Consider the following 23,117-nt stretch of genomic DNA (forward strand, 5'->3'; position numbering starts at 1 on the left):
AATATAAATCTGTATATATGTTTGTACATGTATATATGTATGTGTTTAAAACATACTAGGAATTGTGTTTTAAACTGTGGCACTCTTCTGCCCCTTGATTTATTAGGTTTTAAAGTTTTTAGTGTATCCTGGAAGATTGTTTCACTCTTACAGTTGTCCGGTATTCCATAGAACATTCTGTTGGATATGCTAAAATTGTGTAATCACTCTCTTGTTGATGGATGTGTTGGTTGTTCCCCATTTTTGCTATTACAAATAAGAATGCGGGGAACGTCGTTGTCTGTGTACCTTGATAAAATTTCATAAACACAGATGTTCCCAGCAGCGGGACTGCTGAGTCTCAAAGGGTACTTGCATTTTTGTGTGTGTGTGCTTACATTTTCAATTTTGACAGACAGTAAAAATGATTATACAGTTTGCACTTGGGGAGATATTTTTTTTTAAACATAGATTTCCTAGGCCCCACTCCAGACCTACGAAATGTACAATTTCTGGAGGTAGCACTTGAGAATCTCTAATTTCAAGGTGATTCTGATGCATCTGGCTCTCTGACCAGCACGGGAGAACCCGTGCTACAAGTAGAGAGAGACTTTGCCCAGACACTGAGTTCTAGTAGTCCGTAAGCTGTGGTAAAAAGTGCACACCAGAAGGTGAAGCCGTGAGTGGGGACCCCAGGGCAGTTAGCACGTCATGCTGCTGCCCAGAAGGCCGTTTTGCTGGAGAGCAATTTTTAAACTCTTGCCTCCTTTGGGCTCCCTGATCAGAAACCATAAGCAGTGGCTCTAAGGGCTGGTTCTTTAGCTCCTTTTCCCTCTGGCAGGTTAGCTCTCATTGCTGTTTGTCTGATTTTGCTCCAGTTCTGCCTGGTTTTTGCACTCAAAGAGTACTTTTGCCTCAGCAAACCCAAACTTTTCAAGTCAGGTTGACTTAGAAATTCTGGTTCTGGGGAGCCTGCTGAACACAATGCCTGGGAAACGGGAAGAGGCAAACACCCAGTCCACATCTGCCACATGCCTCCAAGATTGTTGGAACATTCCAGACTCCTCCACTGAAGGAAAGGAGCCTTTTCCTTGTTCTTTTTTCTTTCTTTCTTTCTTTTTTTTTAAACTCCGTATTCTCTAGCCACGACCTGACGTACATTAAGCTTTTGTCCCTTCCCTGATCCTAGGAAGTCCTTTTGTTCCTGGGCAGAGACCCGGTCCGCTTCTGGGAGAGGTTGCTGGAACTCTTGGGTTCCAATTGAAAGCTTATCCAACCAGGTTATAGTCACCATGTCATTTGGCTCCTCCCCCCCAAAAAGTCTGATCTTTAGTTCTAGAAAAACTTAGACCCCTGACAACTTTATAGATAGAGCTGCAGTCGTTATAAGAGTCTGCTCATATGAAGCTTTTCCTTTGAGCAGGCCTCTCAGCTGGCCTTGACCGAGGCCAGGTTAGTGCATTCTGGAGCAGCAGGCAGAACTGAGCAGAGTGGTAAATGCAGCTGGGGCTAGGGCTGGGGCTGGGCCGGCAGTGGTTGGCGGGGACAGTGGTCTGTTTTTAGTTTAGCTGTTGGATCAGCGGGTTTTGATTTTGTTTCTAGAATATATGCTTTTCTGAGGTTTGTATGTACTAACCATCGCCCTTCCCCACCTCACAGAATGTCACATTAAAGCCCAGGCAAATTCTACTGTTTCTGTTCATCCGTGTAGGGAACTCTCAACTTTGGTGGGATCAGGGTGGGCAACGGACCGACAGAGGAGGATGCTGAGATTATTCAGCATGACCAGCTCTCCACCCATTCAGAGGACGCAGAAGAGGTAAGATCCAGTGGCGTGGGCTTCCTCTCCTTCTCCTGTGGGTCAGCCCTCGTCTTATGTGCGGAAGTGGCCTCCCTCTGGTCTTCTTGAAAAATGAAAATGCTCATGTTAGTGATCAGCCTGCGTCCGCGCCTCTTCGGGCAGCACAGCTTTTCCCAGCGGGCCTGCTGTGAGCTCCGGGTGGCCCCTACAGTACCCGCAGCGGTTGTGGTTGCTTGTCCGAGCTCGTTGAATTCTGAGTTGCCCGCAGTACTCTGCATGCCGATCTTAGTGACTAACTGTGCTCCTGGGGACCGAGGGCAGAGGAGGCTCAGGCTTCCCCACTCTTGTTACCAGAAACACAGCACCCTTAGGGCAGCTTCTTCATCCCTTGCCCCTTCCAGGAATGGTTCCAGTTGGAACTGTAACCACGGTATTTTTCAAGTCTTGTCCTGCTAATGCGCTCTTTTTTTTTTTTCCAAGATTTTATTTATTTATTTGACAGAGAGAGAGAGTTCACAAGTAGGCAGAGCAGCAGGCAGAGGGAGGGGGAAAGCAGGCTCCCCGCTGAGCAGAGAGCCCGATGCGGGGCACTATTCCAGGACCCCAAGATCATGACCCGAGCTGAAAGCAGAGGCCCAACCCACTGAGCCACCCAGGTGCCCCAACTAATGCGCTCTTACTACAAATATATTATCTGAGCTTTTTAAAATTGTTATTTGCCTACCTTTTACAGGGAGAGTGAAAAGTAGTAAAGCCAAATTAGACTTTTCTTTAAACCACCACCTCTAGGCTGTTTTTTAAAATCCAGTCTCCTTGCCTGACCACTCACACTACAGAGCCTCTGAACTGAACTTTTGAATGTCATCTGTTCATTATATTCTCTCTCTCTCTCTCTCTTTTTTTTTTTTTTTTTTTTTTTTTTTTTGCATTATATGCTTTTTTGAAGCAAATAGAATAGGAATTGGGGACCCAGGTGACTAAACTTTTCAGTCTGACTGACCGCTTCCCCTATGTGTATGACATTTTTAAAAGAAATTGTAAAGATTGGGGTGCCTTTAAAAGATATGTATCTTTTAATGCTGTAGATCCTGCTGGGTTTGCTTTCTGCGTGTGCTGAGGAGGCCTGCCTCCAACGCATTAGGCCCATTTAACATCCACAGTTTTCCCCGAGAAACAGTCCGTAACCTTGTGCTCGTGACTTGTGACCGTGTGTGGCATGGCTTCCCACTAAGTGTCAATTTGTGTTTACAAGCCTACCGAGGATGAAGTGGTAAGAAACAAGCTGGCTTTGCCTTCATGTTTATCTGGGGCTTCTCTTCCCATCCTTGTGATCACTCTGCTGACCCTGCTGCAGCCGGGGGCCACACACGACACCCGCGCATCCCGCATCTCACGGGCCATGTCTAACCAGTGCGTGAACCTGTGTTCTGAAAAAGCTCATCTCCATTAACTGCATCTCATGTTGGTCACCTCTGTCTTTGTTTCATTGACTTTGCTGATCTAATCCCTCTGAGAATGGCTTTGAAAGGAGCTGCAAGTAATGTCTGCTTTGGCATTCTTGAAGTGACCCCCCCCTTGGGGGTTAAATCCCATTGGTCTTTGCCTTCCTTTCCTGTGGTGTTATGTATGGTACGGTCGCTCTGCCGCTGGGAGTAGCTGTTTCCTCCTTGCTCTCCGAGAGCTTGTGAGTAAAGCTTACCCTTCCTCCCTGTCTGAGATGCAGCCAGTCTCTTCCTCCTGTCCTCATCAGCTTGATGATGCTTGAAGTGAGAATTGCTGGGCCTTCACTTGGGGTCCACTCTACCTCCCTGTGACCCAGATGGGAGGTAGAAAGCTTTCAAAAAGGAGGCTTTGTCTCTCCAATATATCCCAGAAAAAACAATCCCATCTGCGTGAAAGGAGTTGATATTATACCAGGTAATAGAAACAAAGTTGGCTATTCAGGCCACATTTGGAGTAGAAGGCCTTCTAGCTTAGCAGTAATTCATTTAGCAATACACAAATTTTTAATTGACTTTTTTATTTTTAAAGGCCTTGCTGCACTGTTTGCATCTTCCCCCAAAACTTTTCTCTAAAACACATAGACCCATGAACCTTCCCTCTCCCGGCTCTCCTGGTCCTCTCTAAAGGAGAAGTGGGAGGCGAGCAGGAAAACCTTGGCTGTTCTGTGTAAAACCAGACCATGCTCGGTCTTCCTGAAGGCTGGAGAGGCTCGTTCACTGGCATCCAGGAGCCCCTGTGTTCCTGTGAGCTGCTCACCTGCACATGGTCACTGGTCGAACTGCTTGGAAGGGCTGGCTGGGAGTGTGTTCCGTGTTAGTGAGGAGCCCAGGCCTCTCCCAATAACACAGCCTCCAACAACACTCTTTCTAAGTGTCTTCTAGTAGCGCACCCAATGCATGGTCATCATCAGAATGGTCCACATTAGTGAGCCATGTCCCAGGGGCTTTGGATGTCCACCCAAGATCGACTGTAATTCAGTCTCCCTAGTCTCTGGCCCCTCAGCTCCCTCAAGGGTTCAGCTTCCTGTGGCTTCCTAAACAATGATTACATTTTATCTTTATCAGGCACATGTACGGTGTAGTGCTCCACAGCCGGATTTAGATGAACTATTACAATTATCTGAAGATTTCAAACAAAACTTTTTTTTTTTTTTTTTAAGTTCAGCCTAATTCTTCTAGAACTTCCCCTTTTTGCTTGGTTGTGAAAACCCATTTGCCCCATGTAGGCCATTATTCCAGCTGGGTCAAGCTGTAGTTCATCTCCCTGGGAAGCAGTCAGTCCAGTTGCGAACCAGGGCCAGGCCAGCTGATCGTCTGGGAAGTCTTGAAAGGCTGTAACCATTCAGCAAGGGTCAGTGGCACCTCTCCCTACTGTCATCTCACCAGGTGTGGTCATCCCACACACCCAGCCGTGTACTCATTCCACCCGTCCATGTGTTTTTTTCATCCCACTCACCCATCTGTCCATCCAGTCATCCCACTTACCCATCTGTCCATCCCACCCATTCATTCATCTCATGCATCCATCTGCCCCGCCTGCCCACCCATCCTCCATCTGTCCATCCCACCCATCCATCCATCCATCCATCTGTTCACTCATCCCACCCACCCATCCATCCATTAATTCTTTTATCCCACCCATTCATTCATTCACCCTCTGTGTGCCAAGCACTGTGGTGCTACAGAAACTGCAAGAAGAAAAACACAGCCGTTGCCTTCAAGGAACTCCCAGCCAAACTGAAGAAACAGCCTGGGTGACAGATGGTGTGATTAAGATGTGCCCAGGATGCTGTGGGAACACAGAAGAGGGCACCTGACAGGCACTGGGGTTGGGGTGGAGAAGGGGTGACCAGGAAGTGATTCCCTCCAGAGATTGTTGCTAACTCAGTCGGGTCAAGCAGGAGTCTTTGTGGGGGCTGGGTGAGAATGCAGACCCATCCGTGTGTATAGTTATCGGAAAGACACAGGCATGTGGGCTCATCACGTGTTGGGGATAAACAGGCACACAGCTTGGCTGGAGCTCAGGGCAGGAATTGGAGACCAGTGAGAGGGGCGCCTGGAGGTTGCAGAAACTCACCATGGTACCGAGTGTGTGAAAAGTAAGGAGCGATCAGAAGGCGGAGGCAGCGGGAAGTGTCACAGCTTGTGTGCGTTGCTGAAATGCTCTAGTGGGTGTGTTCCAGGGGATACTGGATTGGGGAGGGGTCACAGTGTGGAAGCAGGGAGACCAGCTAGTTTGATACGAGTCATGAAAGAATCAGGAGGCCTGAAGTGAGGAGTGGCAGAGGAGTTGGAAAGGAAGGGACAGCTAATGAGATCAGGGAAGTTAGAGCTACAGGTCCCAGGACTTCAGTGAATGTAGGCAGTGAGAGCGAGTGAGGATGCCAGATTGACTTCCAGGCTCGGGTGCCTGGGGCCCCAGTGATGACACTGTTAGACATGGGACCTGGAGTGGGAGCAGGTCCTAGGGGGGTCAGAGGAGAGCAATGAATGAGTGTGGAGGCATGGAGTTCGGAATGCCTCTGGCGCACTGGGAAGGGATGTAGCACGGCCTGTTGGGAACAGGGAAAGCGGAAATGAAGGTGTCCATCAGGGAGTCACTGCTACGGGTGGCCATCCAAGCCTGAGCGGCCACGCTGCAAGAGAAGTGTGAGAGCTGAGGCTGGACCTCCGACATTTAAGGAAGAATCAAGATGGAGACTGGGAAGGAGCATCCAGGGAGGTAGGAGGAAAACTGAGGGCAGGGGTGTGTCTCCAGAGCGAGGAGGAAAAGGCCACAGTGAGAGACACTGCAGGGGCTCAGTCAGGACACAGAATGTGTTAGACCTCACACCTGGGAGGCAAGGGAGTGGGTCCTGGGAAGGTAGGGTCTGTCGGGTGGAGAGGGTGGAGGGCAGGGCCACGCACCTGGAGGAGAGTGTAGACGCCAGACCGTAGCCGTCCTTCTCAGTGACAGCCGACTCCTGAGGCAGTGATGGGCTCCATAGTTCTGGGCTGCATTTGCACTAAATCTTCACCCACTTTCTCCATTATATAGTGATGAAAACTTGCCCACGGTTACAAAGCAGGAAGTTAGGAAGAAAGTGCAGAGAAAGTGTGGTAACACCTGGAAGGGAGGCTCCCTCCGTGTTCTCCATTCTTCTGGGAGGAACTCGGGGGCCAGTTCTACAGGAAACCCAGCAGTCCGTGCTTTCGTGGAGCTCTTAGGAGCAGTGCTCCTGGGAGCCAGGACTTCCTGCCTCTACAGGCTCTGGGGTGACAGCCAGCACTGGTGGGAAAGAGCTCTCAGTGGTGTTCTTAGGGCGGAGGGAATGAGGATTTCCCTAGATGCAGGGTAACTAGGAGGCCTGAAGAGCCTGTTACAGAAGAAAAGCCCAGAAATACTCCAAGTGTAGATGGTCAGGTGAGGGAAACTGAGGCAGTTGCCCAGAGATGGTGTGTTGGAGCTGGCCCCCCTCCCTCCTGGCCGCATCCCCGAGCCCTAGGCTGTTAGCGCTTTACCAGCCAGCTCCTTCTCTCATCCTGCCTTCGTGCAATTTCCCAGGACATTTCTTGTGTCCTTTGGGAGTGGAGTCATGTGAGTCTTAGACTGGTGAAAAACAGACTCTGACCTGAAGGCAGGGCAGGCGGGGAGGCCCTGTGCTTCTGGGTTTCTGTGGGGGCTGTGTGGGAGGAGCCCGGGAAGGGCTCACCTCCTGTTTTTGGTGGCTGTGATTGCCCCACCTGGGGTGGGAGTTGGGGGGCCTGGAAGGATGCCTGGCTCCCCTCCAGTGCATGCTCGCTCTTGGAGCGAGCTGCATGTGAACTCCTGCAAGCTTGTTCTAGCTCTACCCCTTTATTCTCGAAACAGTATTTGATATGGGAAGGAAAGCTGGGAGAAAGGGAGCCTGAGAAAAACAGAAACAAAAAAACAATAGATGTTCCATGTGGTCTCAGTCAACTGGAGGATTTGGGGAAACTTTTGTCAGAATTTCCATGTGTCATCTTCTCAGAAGCCACAAAAGAAAAAGGAGGTTATCTTGCTCCCAACAGGCCGTAAGAATAATAAGTGAAGTGACTGTAGAGGCTTAGTCTTGCCTCGGCAGCTTCTGGCCTGTGAGCCTGTCACCTGAAGCATGGCCGCCCGGGAAAAGCCCTCTGCTCTCAGGACTCAGAGGAAGGAGGAAGTCGGTTGGAGGAGGCCCAGCAGCAGGGCCCTAGAGTCCCGCGTCCAGACAGCCCATTTCTCTGAGTGCTCTTAACTCGGCATACATTTCTCTCTCGAGCTTACAGCCTAGTGAGAAGAAAAAAGTGTGTTGAGAGTCATCTCGTTAAGATGGAGGTCATTAAAATGTAGTCTATCAAGGGAAATGGGGTGTCCCAGTTAGGGTCTAAGCCAGGCAAGATTTCTGGGGATAGTGTAGCTGAGGTCAACACTGGGGGCTTCCTGGCCTGGATAGCCCTCAGTGCTGGTGCTCAGGCCCGGGCCCCAGGCACCAAGTGGCCACAGCCCCACCTGCACATCGCCTCCCAGCCTTCTGTCTTCTCTCTGGTTTCCTCCCATGACAGTTTGACTTTGGGGACACCATGGTCCACCAGGCCATCCACACCATCGAGTACTGCCTGGGCTGCATCTCGAACACCGCCTCCTACCTGCGGCTCTGGGCCCTCAGCCTGGCACATGCACGTGAGTGTATTTCTCTCTGGTGGGAAATTACAGGTTTCCCCTTCTCTGGGCACTCTCCCCGATGTGGGACTTAAGTAGAGTGGAAATAACATAGAGGTCTGGAACTACTCAGACTCCCGAATCCCGGGAGAAAGACGTCCAAACGGGAGGACCAGCACTTTGCCACCTGAGCTGTGCACGGGAGTCCCTGCAGGAAGCCGGGGTGCAGCAAACACTTTGGGTGAGGGACGGCAGAGCAAAGTGGTAGGCCCACGGCACCTCTTGCCATGCTGAACCAGATGTCCTGTCTCTCTGCATTCCCCAGAGCTGTCTGAGGTGCTCTGGACCATGGTGATCCACATCGGCCTCAGCGTGAAGAGCTTGGCGGGAGGCCTGGCGCTGTTCTTCATTTTCGCCGCCTTTGCCACCCTGACCGTGGCCATCCTCCTGATCATGGAGGGCCTCTCGGCCTTCCTCCATGCACTGCGATTACACTGGTGAGCGGCAGCGAGTTCGGGGGGCTGGGATGTGTCCTTAGCTGCAGCTTTACTCTGGTACAGAATCCAGAGACACTAGGAAGTGTCTGCTTTCGTTCACATCATTATACCCAAGGACCTACATTAGGAGTGAGCATCAGGAAATGTCCACAGAAAAGCACAGCTCACTTTTCAGAGCCTCCAACGGAGAATTAATTCTCTGGTGGGTGTTGTCCGATTCCCTCTCCCTGCCTTTAGCTTTCTTCACTGCTCTTGATTATGGCTTAAAAGCCCTGCTGAGGTTGTTGGTTTGTTTGGTTTTTGTTTTGTTTTGTTTTGTTGCTCTGGCATAAACTTCCTCCTGTCTTCAGAGCGATGGAAGCAACTCTGGAATAGATTTGCAGTCCGGGAAGGGGCTAGAGCACACTGTACCCCAGTTTTGTCCCCCTCGTTCTGTCACTTTACGTAGGAGCCCTGGCAGCCCCATGTGGGTAGGGGGGTTCCTGCTTCCACCGGGTGTAGCTCAGCACCCTGAAGCGGCTTCTTCAGAAGGGCGGGTTTGGATTTGTTTGTTTTCCTTAAAGTAGTTGATGGCTTTTAATGCCTCTGTCTGGAGAGAGCTAGCTTCCTCCCAGGGAGTGGGAGGGGTGGAGTCTGGTCCAGGCAGTGACCCTGTGACCTCAAGGTAGGGTTACCAGGTTTGGCAAATACAATTACAGGACACCCAGTGAAATTTGAATTTCAGATAAACAATGATTTTTTTTTTTGGTAGTATAAGTATTTCCCAAATGTGCATGGGATATACTCCTACTAAACACTAGGCATCCTGTACTTCATCTGGTTTCCCTACCTCAAGCTCTCCCTCTTTTGAGTCTCTACTTCGTCCTTTATGTTATGATTCTCCCTCTCTTTTTGCGTCTCAGACCCCAATGGCTGTGGAAGCTCTGGGCCCTGTCCCTAGAGAAATACCCCCACCAGCAGTTTGACCCGTTTAGGGGGTCACAAACTCAGAGACCCTAACCTTAGGAACTCCTAGACGAGAGGGCCTATGGTGCTAATGATCTCAAGATCAGGGGGTGTATGGAATGTCTCATGACATCAGTTTTCTAACCCTGAACCCAAGGATCCTCTTCCCCATTCCCCTTATCTTTGGTTTTCCTCCTGACTTGGTTATGCCGAGCCCCCTCCAAGATTCCTCTGTTTGCTGTTCTAAATGACAGGGGAGCGTGAGGCATGGCAGAGCGGGGCGTAACTGGGACTTGCTCTTCCCTCAAAAGCTCCTTTAAAATAACCCGTCCTCTGGCTGGCTTTCCTCCTCCTTGCCTTCCTCCTCCCCACCCAGCTGTTGTTTATTTACTGTCCAGCCAAGAGGTTAGGGGCGCTGTGTGGCTCGGACTGCTGGCCCGCTGCCCTGTTCTCAGCTTATCAGCACGCTCTCTCCCAGCACACTTCCTCAGCCGCTCGGTATGAGGGAATGTCTGTGTAGCCAGCCTGTGGTGACTCACTGTCTCTTCCTTCCTTTCCTAGTCACTTCTCTGTCTCCCGAGCCCTGGGCCTGAGGGGCCAGTTGCCACCCCACCTGAATTCCAGGCCAAGAGGGGAGCCTGTCACCTCCTCCCTTGGGCGGGCTGGGAGCAGTCACGGTGCTGGATCAGAACTGTCAGAGCAGTGAGCCAGGCACACTGTCGTCACCTGAGTCTGGGCCTCATCTCCAGAGTGAGCAGAGGCCGCTTGGGAGGCCATGTTCTGTTGTGGCCAGAAGGATTATTTCTCCCTTGGGCTTACCTGTGGCTTTCAAGTGAAGGTGTCTTCCCACGGCCCCATGAGCGAGCCCAAGGACCTGATGAGTGACAAGAGAGCAGGCTTCAAATTAGGCCCACCCGGGTTCAGATTCCGGCTCTGCTGCCACTGGCTGGGTGACCCTGAGGAGAGCACTTACCTTTCTGGACCTCACTTTCAGGTGGGGAGAGGATGGTATCCACGTAACATGGTCGCTGTCATAAATAAAATAATGCGCACACCAGGTGCCTGTCGCAGTGGCCGGGCTCATCAGAAACTGACGTTTGAGTGCAGATCGCTTAGAAGTGGGCTGCCCTATGGAGAGGGCATCTTAGAGGCAGTCCCTTGCAAAGAAACTGATTTTAGTATTTCGAGAGGGGAGACCTCCCACCACGAGAGGCACAGGCTCATCAGACAACCTTGTGGGTTGTGGAGGTATCTCTGGGAAGAGAAACACGAAACTCCTTTGTCCAGCTTTCAGAATCCCGTGGTTGGGAGGCCGGTTTGGAGCATCGCATAGCCCAGACTGAAAAGGGGTGAATGAAACGGGTGCTCGTGCTCCCCCTCCTGGCCAGATGTGGATGTGAGGCAGGGATTGGGGCGTTCTAGTCCCTGTCCCCACCACCGCTGGGATGCAGGAATTCTAGTTATGGCCCTCTTGTGAGGCTGAGGACAGCGGGTCCTGCTGAAAATGGCTGTGGGACATTGCTGTGTTTTTCCTGGGGTCCAGCCTGGACGTCCTCATAACTGTCACTTTATCCTTGGCTGTCAGCTGAGGTTTCCTGATCCTGGTATAAGGGCTGCCCCATTACAAAAGCTCTGGACGTCTTCAGTGGGGACAAGAAAAACAATGTCATACACCACTAGAGTGAGATTCGTGTAGGGTCCTAAGGAGGTGGGCGATATATTTGAAAACAAGAGGGAACAGGTGACTGTCCCCGCCTGTTCATTCCGTGTCCTTCTGAATTACATGTTTCTCTCTTTTGCTAATGTCATAGATGTCTTTCCTTGTGCAAGAAAGGCAAAGGCAGGGATAGAATTTGTCAGTTTGTGGACACCAAACTGACTTCAGTTGAAAGACTGCTGCCCCCTGGCCCATGCCACTTTCAGGAACCAAATCCCTCCTTACCGAGCAGATCCACACGCGTGTCGAGGTGCACACGTGTGCACTCACAGATTTGGTGAAGGGCAAAGGCAGGTGGGGACCAGTCTGTCGTACAGAGTGGAGTGGCGCGCACAGGACGCCACGGGGCGGTTGCAGGAACAGCTGGCCTGGAAGTGAGCACACCTGGAGTGTCGTTCCTGGCCGCCATCATCGCCCTGGCGTGGGGGCCATCAGACAGAGGTGTGCTGCAGGCCCTGGGCTGCTCAGAGAGCGGCAGAAAGGGCCCAAGAAGTAGCTCAGCCCAGGATCATCTTTCTGAAACTGCCTCTTTCCACTCACATGCCTGCCAGGAAAGGGAGGAGACCCAGGACTCCTTTCCCCTTCCTTCACTCAAGGAAACGAGGTTTCCTGTTACATAGCAGTGCCCAGTGCTCTGGCAACTCCCCCTTACCCTTCGGGTCACGGGATGGCCTCTGCCAGGTACTGCAGCAGGGAGGGAAGGGGTGTCTGAGGAACCCATCTGACTTCCTGAGGCCGGGCCTCCTCACAATTGTGGAATTCTAGAGGTGGCTTGGGCCATGGCAGGGCCCCGGAGGCTCCCTGAGTAGTGTAGCAGGCTCCCAAAATAAGAGGAACTTTTGCAGGGCTGTGAGCAGGGCCTTCTAGGCCCCCATGCAAAGAACTTGATGTTTGTACTTTCTCAGGAAGCACTCATTTCCCTGACTGGGCGGGAGAAAAGGGTGGGGAGCCCGATAGGGAGATTGCTTTCCAGCTTTGTTCTAGGAGGTTGGAGTAAGTGAGGCTGAGAGGGGACAGGAAGTCAGACTGACCCCGAGATGCCCCAGGGTGTCCATGGTGGTGGCCACCTGAACCCTCTAACCACAGGCAGTGGCTCGAGGTAGAGGGAGTAGCAGGCCTGTGTGTCAGAGGGACCGCCCGTGTGCTCACACAGCAGAAGTCATCTACCTGCATCCCAGACCCCTGGAGCCCTTCCTTCCCGCTGGGCCCCCTGGGTAGGTAAGGCACACAGAGGAATGCCAGAAAGATGGTGATCCCACAGGCATCGGAAAACCTCCTGAAGCTCCTATTCCATTCGTCCAGTTTGGAATTTGAATTGTTTGTGTGATTAGCCAGCCAGGGGGTCAGAGTTCTGCGCCCCCCGTAGACCCTAAGGAGACTTGGCCACCATCTTGCCACATGTCAAATGCAGAAGGGATATGTCGATCTCTTTCTACTTGTTCAGAAATACCCTTGCCATATGCTGACAGCCTGCTCGGCGTGAAGCATGCAGACCCGACAGCAGTGGATGAAAAGCAGGAACCTGCCCCATCCCTACCTAATGCCCCCAATGGAGGCCTAAATAACTGTAGCTTCTAGGACTTCTCAGGGGGTTGGGACAGGGGGATAAGTCCAGATCCCGGTTTGAAATTGCTCTCGCCAGGAATCCTGTGACTTCAGTGTGAAGCCCCCTCCCCCAGGTCCTATTTTCCCTTGGCCTAGGGAACCCTCCAGAGTCTGGGAGGCTTTGGGATCTTGGCCCAGCCCCTGGAATGTGGGGCTGGGAGGAGAAGGCCACCTGTTCTAACGCCCCCCGCAGAAAATTCTGTTCACCTCTTCTCCCCAGGGGTTGCAGCCAGCATCTCTGCAGTGTCCTCAGCCAGCACTGCAGGGCCGAAGGGGCCTCTAAGGACCTGTGGGGGCCACTATCAGACAGTCCCTGATGCGCACAGTCCTTCCTGTGCAGGCCTCTGGGCTTGGAGGCAGGACGGAGTCCAGCCCTAGGTCCCAGCCTCCAGCCCCAGCCCCGCCTGTCCTTTGCAGGGCTTTTGCTGGTGCCCCCAGGGTCACACAGGCTGCATGGAAACTATTCCTCAGGGCAGCTCTCCTTGGCTTTTTTATCCTCTGATTCATGCATTTTTCTGCCCATATTTGGTGGTGATTTGGTTGCTGGGCCGCCCTCCAGGGAGTGCGCAGGGGGAAGCTCGGCCTGCAGCCGGACCGGGCTCTGCTTCCAGGAGGGCCAGCTTCCTGCCCCTCGGAGTTGGAGAGGGCCCCAGGGAGGCCGTCAGCGATGGCTGCTGGGCTGCCTGGGAAGGGAGGTGAAGCTCTGCTTTTCCTTTCAGCCCCTGAGAGAAGAATTCCTTCTCAGATGTTTTTGTCGTTGGAGAATATTTTTCCCATTACTTGGAGAAGACTCTCACCCCCGCAACTCCTGGGAATTTCCTCCCCAAAGCCTCCAGCCTTCACTCACAACCCTCCCTTCTCCTTCCTCCTGCAAGAAAAGAAACAAACAAGGGCACTTGCCCGAGTCGCTGGCGCTGAGCTCTGCCGCCCAGGGGCTTCTCTGAGAGGTCTGCCGTGAGCCCCTGAGCCCTGGCCGGGAGCTGGTGTCCAGTCTCATTGCTCTCAAGAGACTCAGAGCAGTGGCACTTTCGCACAGGGCTAGACAGAGTTTTGTGTAAACACACTCAGCTTAGCAGGAAGGAGCCGGAAGGACAAACCAGTGAGGAGGAACGCGGCACTCACTCCTGCCTTGCCAGAGTGCCTGGCCGAGGGCAGGCCCCGGCTTCAGAAGCAGGGCTTGTGTGCACTGTGGGAAGTAGGGTAACGCCTGGGCTTGGTGGGTGGGTGGGCGGGTGGGCGGCAGAAGGCTGAGCTGTTTGCCCCGGCTCAGTAGGAAAGTGAGGTCACCAGGAGAAGCGTCAGAGCATCCTTTTAGCCCCTGGGAAATCCCAAAAGGATTCTGTGGAATGATGGCTTTCCTTTTCCCTTTCCCCAGGGTCGAGTTCCAGAATAAATTCTACAGCGGAACCGGTTTCAAATTCCTACCCTTCTCCTTTGAGCACATTCGGGAAGGGAAGTTTGACGAGTGAGGCCGTCGTGGGGCTGTGTGCCGGCAGGCTGCCCTCCCCACTCCCTCCGCAGTGGTTAGCTGTGCTCCTCTGGCCTGTTGGTTGTGTTCCCTGGGTTTCGGGGTATTTGTGTCATCCCTGCCACCCCTCCCCCAGCCACCTGTGAGTCATTTAGATAGATCCGTCCCTCCCTGGGTCCTCCGCCACCGCCAACTTCATGTGTAGTGTGATTTTCTAGAGAGAAGCCGGGCTCTGGCTGTCACTCATACCCACTGGGCACTGGCCTTGCCTTCCCAGCCTCCATCCAGCCAGAGACAGCCCCTTCTCTGTCCCCTGGTGATGAACAAGTTTGTGCATTTTACATTTGAGCCCAAAGCCCACAGAAGGAGCGCTGTCACCATATACACCAGGACTTGGAGCCCCCTCTTCCTGCCACTCTAGTTACTGGTTGGGGGTAGGGGTGCCCTTTAACACATCCCACTCTTGAGTTAGTAGGGAGAGGATCCAGGAGGTGGTGTTGCTGTCCTCTGCCCATCCCCTCTGGTCTTCAGAGCAGTTGTTAATCAGGAATTCAGCTGGACCCGACTGTGCCGTCATGCGTGGCTTCTCCCTGTCACTCCCAAGGGTCCCAGGGGACCCCACACCACCTCCCTAATCTGCGCCCTCTCCTCCTTCCCAGAATCCCCTCCTCCCTACCCGCTGTGTACCCGGCACAACAGCACAGCTGGGTCTCTGCGAGGAGGTCCTGGCTGCCTCCTGTGGTGGGATGCTGCTCAGGCCGAGCTGCGGGCCCTGCCGCAAGCAGGCCCTCTGGGCAGAGGCTTCGAACTGGTGCCCTTTCCTGGCGCAGACCCCAAGACATTCCCCTACCCCTAATCATGAGTCTCGAGGGCAGGACCATAGTCATCCAGGGTGGTTCTGCCGGCAGACCTGCCTTCTCTGCCCTCCAGCGCCCCTCTGCACTTTCACGGGGGACCCTGGTCAAGGGAGTGTGGTCCTGGTCCTGGGCAGTGAAGGTCGGTGCCATTTACAGTTTGTCGGTGGGAGGCTGGGCCGGGGCTGCAGTGCGCTGCTTGTGAGAGCTGCAGGCCTTACCCTGTGGGCGGTTGGGGAGCACCCCCAAGAGACAACCTCTCCGGTCACCCCCATGCTGGGCTGTGGCTTTCAGGGCCTTAAATCATGTATTGACATAGCAGCCCAGGCTGCTTCAGCTAAATTGAACCCTGGGTCCCCAGTGGTGGAGATAATCCCCTGAATTGGCCAGGGCCCTGCACTCCTCCCACCCGGGCTTTTCTGAGTGAGTCACTTAGAGTCTCTCCTAGGCATTGGCCACCCGAGCTTCCCCCTGCGTGGCCAGTGAGGCCCCGTGTTGAGCCCCCTCCCCTCTGGGCCCCGTGGTTTACATGTGACCTTTGCTCTGTTTACAGCAGGGTTTGAAGCAGAGCTCTTAGGAACCCTGCCCAAGGCCCTTCTGTTCACAAATTCCTGTGCGGAATAAAGTGTGTGTTTGACTCTACCAGGGAGGCTGCCTGTCCTTGTGCCCACAGCCCCTGTGTTGCATGCCCCTGCCCCTCCCCCAGCACGTCTGCTTCCCTGTGATCAGAGGCCACAGCTGCAGGCCAGACAGTTTGTGAAATTCTCACCTCTCAAGTTTCCCAGGCGCCTTCCCCTCCCTGGAGCCCAGCAGCTCCGCAGATACCTCCTGTGGGGAGGGGAACTAGGGAACTGTCGTCCTTTTCCTTTCCCACTCTGCCCACCTACTGGGCAGGGGAAGAGGGGGCCTGGGCAGCTGCGCACCCGCCTGTGCCTCTTCTACAAGTGTGCTGTCCAGGACTCAGTAGCCTGGCCCTTCTGAGCCCTGATGCCCTTGGCCTTGTTGTAAGTGGAGGCTCTGCGTGGGGTTCCTCAGGGCAGTGGGAGGATGTGAGGTGCTGAAGTCGGCAGGCAGCTGAAGAGGCAGCAGGCGGGGCGGGCAGGGAGGGCAAGGTCTCCCTCCTAACTGCCGCGTCAGGCACCCACATTCTTCCGCAGTGCCCTCCCTCCCCATTCCTCCTGGGGCCTCCAGGACGGGCTGCGGAGGAATGTGAGCAGCAGGCAAACAGCTGCTGCTCGGGAGGGGTGAGGCGAGGCGGGGCGAGGAGGGGGCAGGAACACCCTGTTTCATGTTCCTCTTCCTCGAGCCCTCTCCTCCCGGACAGGCCACCTGCCCTGGAACAGGCCGGTGAGTGCAGGTGCCTCAGGCCCCCGCAGGTTGAACCTTCATGGGGAGGAGTGCTTTCAGCCTCTGCTCGGTTACCAACTCAAAAGGAGAGAGATTTGGAATCAGTGGAATGGAATTGAGAGTCCAGAGGTAAATAGATTTACTTTGTGGGAGATTGAGCTTCCACAAAGGGGCCAGGACAGTTCAGTGTGGAACGAACAGTCTTGAACAAGTGGTATTTGTACAACTGGGTATCCTCGTGCGAAAGAACACATCTGGACGGCAGCCCCCACACCGTATTTAAAATGAACTCCAAGTAGGCTACGTTTTCTCTAAATGTAAAAGTTAAAAACGAAAATTCCGGGCGCCTGGGTGGCTCAGTGGGTTAAGCCGCTGCCTTCGGCTCAGGTCATGATCTCAGGGTCCTGGGATCGAGTCCCACATCGGGCTCTCTGCTCAGCAGCGAGCCTGCTTCCCTCTCTCTCTGCCTGCCTCTCTGTCTACTTGTGATCTCTCTCTGTCAAATAAATAAAATCTTTAAAAAAAAAAAAAAAACAAACAAACGAAAATTCCTATGGGAAATTATAGGAGAATGTTTTCGTGAGCTTGGGTTAGGGGGTGATTTTTAGATATAACCCTAAAAGCAAAGCGACAACAAGATAAAAGAGGGGGGCCGGTGGGTTAGTGTCCGACTGTTGCTTTCAGCTCAGGTCCTGGTCTCAGGGTCGGGAGATCAAGCCTGGCATTGGACTCAGCACTCAGCGCAGGGTCTGCTTGAGTTTATCTCCCACCTCCCACCTCTCTCTCGCTCTCAAATAAATAAATCTTAACAAAAAAGAAAAGATAAGGGCCTGAGGGCTGCCTGGGTGGCTCAGTTGGTTGAGAGTCCCAAATCTTGACTTTGGGTTGGGTCACGATCTTCGAGTCTTGAGATCAAGCCCCACACTGGGCTCTGGGCTCAATACAGTCTGCTTCTCCCCTTTCCCCTTCTCCCTCTGCGCCTCCCCACCGCCGCATATGCACAGGGTCTCTCTCTCGCGCTCTCTAAAATAAAATAACTCTAAAAAAAAAAAAAAAGATACGGGCCTTAGTCTTAACAAGGTTTTGTACTTTTTTAAAAAAGATTTTATTTATTTTCTTGACAGACACAGCCAGAGAGGGAACACAAACAGGGAGTGGGAGAGGGAGAAGCAGGCCTCCCCCGCTGAGCAGGGAGCCTGATGTGGGGCTCCATCCCAGGATGGATTTTTTTTAAATCTTAAAAAAAAATTTTTTTTTAATTAAATAAAAGGTAAAATTAGGGAAGCCTACGTGGCTCAGTGATTTAAATGTCTGCCTTTGGCTCAGGTCATGATCCTAGGGTCCTGGGATGGAGCCCCACATCAGGCTCCCTGCTCAGCTTGGAGTCTGCTTTTCCTTCTCCCTCTTCCTCTGCCCCTCCCCCTGCTTGTGTGCCCTCTCTGTCAAATAAATAACAATTTTTTTAAAAAGATTTTATTTATTTATAAATAAATAATCACAATTAGAAATAAATAATCAGAGATCACAAGTAGGCAGAGAGGCAGGCAGAGAGAGAGGAGGAAGCAGGTTCCCTGCGGAGCAGAGAGCCTGATGCAGGGCTCGATCCCAGGAGTCTGGGATCATGACCTGAGCCGAAGGCAGAGGCCCTAACCCACTGATTACCCAAGGCGCCCCTAAATAACAATTTAAAAAAAAAAAATTTTTTTTTAAATCTTAAAAAATAAAAGGTAAAAAAATTAACTTTTTAATTTAAAAAATGAAAGGATTTGAGCAGACATTTCTAGGAAGAAAACAACACAAATGAACAATAAGCCCATGAAAAGATTCTTTGCCTCATTAGGGAAATACAAATCAAAACCATAAGAAGATCTGCCACATCAAACCCACCGTGAAAGGCAGTAATAAAGGGAAAATCAAAGTGTGGACAAGGATGTGGAGGAATTGGAACTGCAGTGTGGGGCGGGGGATGGGAAATGGTTCAGCTCCTTCAGAAAGCAGCTCTGGCCGTTTTTCAAAACATTTAATCTAGGGGCTCCTGAGTGACTCAGTTAGTTGAGCGGCTGCCTTTGGCTCAGGTCGTGATCCCAGGGTCCTGGGATCGAGCCCCACATCAGGCTCCCTGCTCAGCGGGATGCCTGCTTCTCCCTCTCCCTCTGCTGCTCTCCCTGCTCATTCTCTCACTCAAATAAATAAATAAAAACTTAAAAAAAAAAAAAGCATCAAGCTAAGAAGCCAGATGTGAGACCAAATAATGTGTGATTCCTTTAATGTAAAATGTCTGGAATGGGCCACAGATCCGTAGAGTGTAGACGGGCGACCGGATGGGGCTGGGGCCCAATTAAAATGACATCAGGGACTGCTAGTACGTATAGGGTTTCTTTTGGGGAATGATGAAGATATAAAATTAGATTATAGTGACAGTTGCACAACTCTGAATTTACTTTAAAAAAATTGCTGAGTCGAACTTTTTTTTTTTTTTAAAGATTTTATTTATTTATTTGACAGAGAGAGATCACAAGTAGGCAGAGAGGCAGGCAGAGAGAGAGGAGGAAGCAGGCTCCCCACGGAGCAGAGAGCCTGATGTGGGGCTCGATCCCAGGACCCTGAGATCATGACCTGAGCCGAAGGCAGCGGCTTAATCCACTGAGCCACCCAGGCGCCCCTGAACTTTTTTTTTTTTAAGATTTTTTATTTATTTGACAGGGCACTAGCAGGGGGAGCAGCAGACAGAGGGAGAGAGAGAAGCAGGCTCCCCACTGAGCAAGGAGTCTGACGTGGGACTCGATGTGGGCTCATGACCTGAGCCAAAGGCAGACACTTAACTGACTGAGCCACCCGGGCACCCCTGAAGTGAACATTTAAATTGGTAAACTTAAGATATGTATCAATAAAATGGGGCAGGGGGTGAGAGACCTAGGGCTTCCATGGGGAGAGATACCTCTCTTGTCCACTGGAAAAGACCTGGGTTGGCAGGTCATTGCCTAAGCAGAACTTCTGGGATCTAGTGGCCTTGGGCTGCCTCCAGCCCAGCCAGCTAAAGATGGACTGAGCAGGAACGGAGCCATGGAAGTGGGGCTGGGGAGGAGTCCCAGGAACCCTGGGGTATGGGCAGGGAGCAGGATGGAGCCATTGCTCCTGTATTTAAGGGGCACACCATGTATCCTGATCCCCTTCTTATGGAACCCCTGCACCACAGACCTCTGCTGAATGAGTGTGCTCCTGTCCGGGGAGTGCGCCACTTGGAGGTACTGGAACAAGTGTGGGAGAGGGTGGCTTGATGTTATAGGAGACAAGTCCATCAGCATTTTCAGGACCCCCCTCTCATCCTGTCCTTCACTGGGGGCCTGGGTAGGACTGCACCTTTTTCTGCTCGCAGGAGCTCTGGGTAGAAGGGGCGTTCATTGGAGCTCCTCTCAGATCTCAGATTCTCAATGACCTGCCTGCTCTCCCAGCTCCCCAGCAGACCCAAGGCATGTCCTGGGTGTGGGCTGTCCCCTGGTGGTGAGACAAGGAAGGATCCACACATTCCTCCTCACACACAAGGTGGTGGGATCCTACAGGCTGTGAGGACAGGCAGAAAGGGGTAAGTGACCCTGAAGGTATTCTGGGGGTGCATAGGCAGAAGGTCAGGCTGGCCAGGAACGAAAGAGGAGACAGGTGGAGAGCAGAGAGCCCAGCTCACTCGTTCCACACGTTAACTGCACAAGTGTCGTGGTGAAATGATCAGACAGAACAAAAGGCCCTATTATAAAAGCCATCCTTCCACCCCGAAAGTCCCAGTGCCCAACCCAGGGCAACCACTGTTTTCATGGCCCTTAAAAAAAAAAAAAAAAAAAAAGCACAAATGGGAGTATAGCAAACTTGGCCTTTAAATATAAATATATAGGGGCACCTGGGTGGCTTAGATAAGTGTCTGCCTTCTGCTCAGGTCATGATCCCAGGGTCCTGGGATCAAGCCCTGCATCTGGCTCCCTGCTCTGCAGGAAGCTTGCTGCTATCTCTCCCACTCCCCCTGCTGTGTTCTCTCTCTGTCAGGTAAATAAAATCTTAAAACAAAAATTTAAAAATATATAAATATACGTATAATTTGCAGAACATTAACACCACACATTGTCCTCATCCCCCCACTTTTTTTTAAGCAATTGCTTGATACTTCATCCAGTTGATGTACCTTAATTTCTTCAATCAGCCGCCTACTGTCTGCGGAGAGCTCCCAGCCCGGTGGGGAAGATGAGCAGAGACAGTGTGACTTGTCCGGAATAATCTGCGAAGCTCCTGCCCAAGCATCCATGAGCTCAGGCCTTGAAGGCGCTACCAAACCCGTCCTAATCTTTCACTGCTGCAGGCCGCCCCCACCACTCTGGATGAAGCCAGATCCCACAGAGAGGCGCCCTGAGCCTGACAACCTGCAGCCCAACTGCCCCAACCCTTGTGCACCGTAAAACCCAGAAATGCTGGTCAAGTGGTCCTGGGAGGGATGTCTGACAAGTCTTACTTGGAGCAAAGAGCGTTTGGAGGGGAGACTGGAGGGGAGTGGAGAGAAGCCGGGGGCCAGGGGTGGTATAGGCTATGGCCTCAGGAGGGCACAGCTCTCTGGGCTAGTCTTGGAGCTGCTCCCAGGGAAAACAGTGGGAACCTTCTGGTACCAGAAACCGACAGGGAGCAGGAGCTGCTCACTGACCTGGGAACAAGGCAGGGTGCCTGCAGTTCCTGCCTGTGGCCAGGCAGGGGGCAGAGGAGCAGGGAAAAAGCTCTTTGGACTCCCATGTACTCTTTTGGTTCAGGCTCTGAATTCCCTGCACTGGCAACTCTTCCTCTGACCCCCTCCCCTTTCTCTCAGCAGTTCACTCAGGCCTAACACTCTAGAAAAAGCTACATCTGCCTCCAAAGGGACCCAGAATCATCTTAGGAAGTGTGGTCCTCCCAAAGGGCCCACCACTTCCGGTCACTACACAGCTCCACCCAACCCCACCCGGGCCAGCAGACAGCCTGAAAAGTTGCATCATTTGGGAACGGTGGCAAGGACGGTGGGAGTTAGGAGGTCCAGGTTCTAGTCCTAAACATGTTCTCCTACTGGTTACTGATCTTGTCCACATCACTTCCTTTCTCCAGCCATCAGTTTCCCAGGAGGTACAATGAAGATATGGGGTCCACCTGTCCTGCTTTGGCTACCCTTTAAGGATCAAACGGAGAGCCTTTAACCACCCCCCATCCCCGTTCCCCCACCCCTCCACCCTGTCCCACCATGGGCAGTCCAGACTCACATGACCCATCTCCTTCCACTTCCTGATCTTTTAGTTCCTCAAATCTGCCCAGCTCTTTCTTCACCCTTCTCTAGTCTTTTTTTTTTAAGATTTTATTTATTTATTTGACAGAGATCACAAGTAGGCAGAGAGGCAGGCAGAGAGAGAGGAGGAAGCAGGCTCCCGGTTGAGCAGAGAGCCCAATGCGGGGCTCAATCCCAGGACCCTGGGATCATGACCTGAGCCGAAGGCAGAGGCTTTCACCCACTGAGCCACCCAGGTGCCCCGTAGTCTTTTTTTTTTTTTTAATATTTTATTTATTTATTTGACAGAGAGAGATCACAAGTAGGCAGAGAGGCAGGCAGAGATGGGGAAAGCAGGCTCCCCGCTGAGCAGGGGTTCTGATGTGGGACTCGATCCCAGGACCCTGAGACCATGACCTGAGCTGAAGGCAGAGGCTTAACCCACTGAGCCACCCAGGCGCCCCCCCCTAGTCTTCCTACATACATTTTCTCTGCGGGGAATGCTCTCTCCTCCCTCCTTTCCTAGTCAATCCCAATTTAATTCATATTAAATATTGCTTCCTTTTGGAAGTCTTAGGCCGAGTACCTATTGTGTTTCTTCACAGCATCACAACTTTATTTATGTTACAGTGGCCAGTGTCCAGGGCAAAGAATTGCAAAAAGAGTAGAGGAACAAGCAGGACAGAGCTTGTCTATTCTCCCAGGGAAGAGAGGGGCCAGACATCCCAGAGAAGTCACCTGAGTTTTTGACAGGCTGGATCTTTTAAGGGGTTTTGAAGGATGTGAGAGGGTTGCGACACTTGGCCAGGTAGAGCAGGAGATGGCAGGTTCTCTGAGGGGCTCTGTCCCGGGCTCATCTGGGATAGGGGGAGAGAATATGCTCCGTAGTGGGGGTCTACTTTCCGAGGATGGAGAGCACAGAGAAAAACAGAGAGGCAAGTGGACACCTGTGAGTTTTGTCTGTTAGCTTTGCTGGGGTGGGTGGGTGGGCGGACTTTGAATAGATTCCTTTCAGTTCTTTTTAGGAGTAAATGAATTTATTTAGAACACTTGAGCGGGAAGGGGGAGGGGGGCAGAGGGAGAAGGAGAGAGAAGAGCAAGCAGACTCCCTGCTGAACACGGTGGGGTGCCAGATCCCACAACCCTGAGATCATGACCTGAGCCAAAATTAATGTCAGAGGCTTAAAGGACTGAGCCACCCAGGCGTCCAGATTCCTTTCAATATATGTAAGTATTTAGTTTCTAGGTTTTTCCTAGAGGAGAGTGCCTGTGTCTGGCACAAAATAAAACTCCAAATAAAACTCTGTTGGGCAGTTGCTGGCTGGAAGACAGTGTGAAAGCTCTTCAGGTACAACTGTACCTGAAGACGCTTCTGAAGGGCACCGGGTCACAGCCCGGGCTTTTGATGACACGGGTCACGCGCTCCCACACCACGAGCGGTCAGGAGACACCCCCGGGACTCGGGTCTGGGGCCCGGAAGCGCGGTCTCTC

General features: G+C 52.3%; 1 protein-coding gene across 5 annotated transcripts in view; it reads left to right on the forward strand.

Annotated features, from left to right (window-relative positions):
- The window catches only part of ATP6V0A1 (ATPase H+ transporting V0 subunit a1), a 61,074-nt gene extending 45,419 nt beyond the window's left edge, over positions 1 to 15,655 (forward strand). For 2 of the 5 annotated variants that reach the window (XM_045986530.1, XM_045986533.1), the window contains exons 18-22: positions 1,691 to 1,798; positions 3,033 to 3,050; positions 7,831 to 7,948; positions 8,253 to 8,424; positions 14,067 to 15,655. In XM_045986530.1, the coding sequence (XP_045842486.1) occupies positions 1,691 to 1,798; positions 3,033 to 3,050; positions 7,831 to 7,948; positions 8,253 to 8,424; positions 14,067 to 14,160 (510 nt within the window). In that variant the 3' untranslated portion in view covers positions 14,161 to 15,655. Of the gene's footprint in view, positions 1 to 1,690; positions 1,799 to 2,940; positions 3,051 to 7,830; positions 7,949 to 8,252; positions 8,425 to 14,066 lie in introns of those variants that run through there. The other 3 variants (XM_045986531.1, XM_045986534.1, XM_045986535.1) reach the window with 2 other exon arrangements.
- The last annotated feature ends 7,462 nt before the right edge of the window (positions 15,656 to 23,117 follow it).

This window comes from Meles meles, chromosome 18 (genome assembly GCF_922984935.1).
Source record: "Meles meles chromosome 18, mMelMel3.1 paternal haplotype, whole genome shotgun sequence".
Lineage (NCBI taxonomy): Eukaryota > Metazoa > Chordata > Mammalia > Carnivora > Mustelidae > Meles > Meles meles.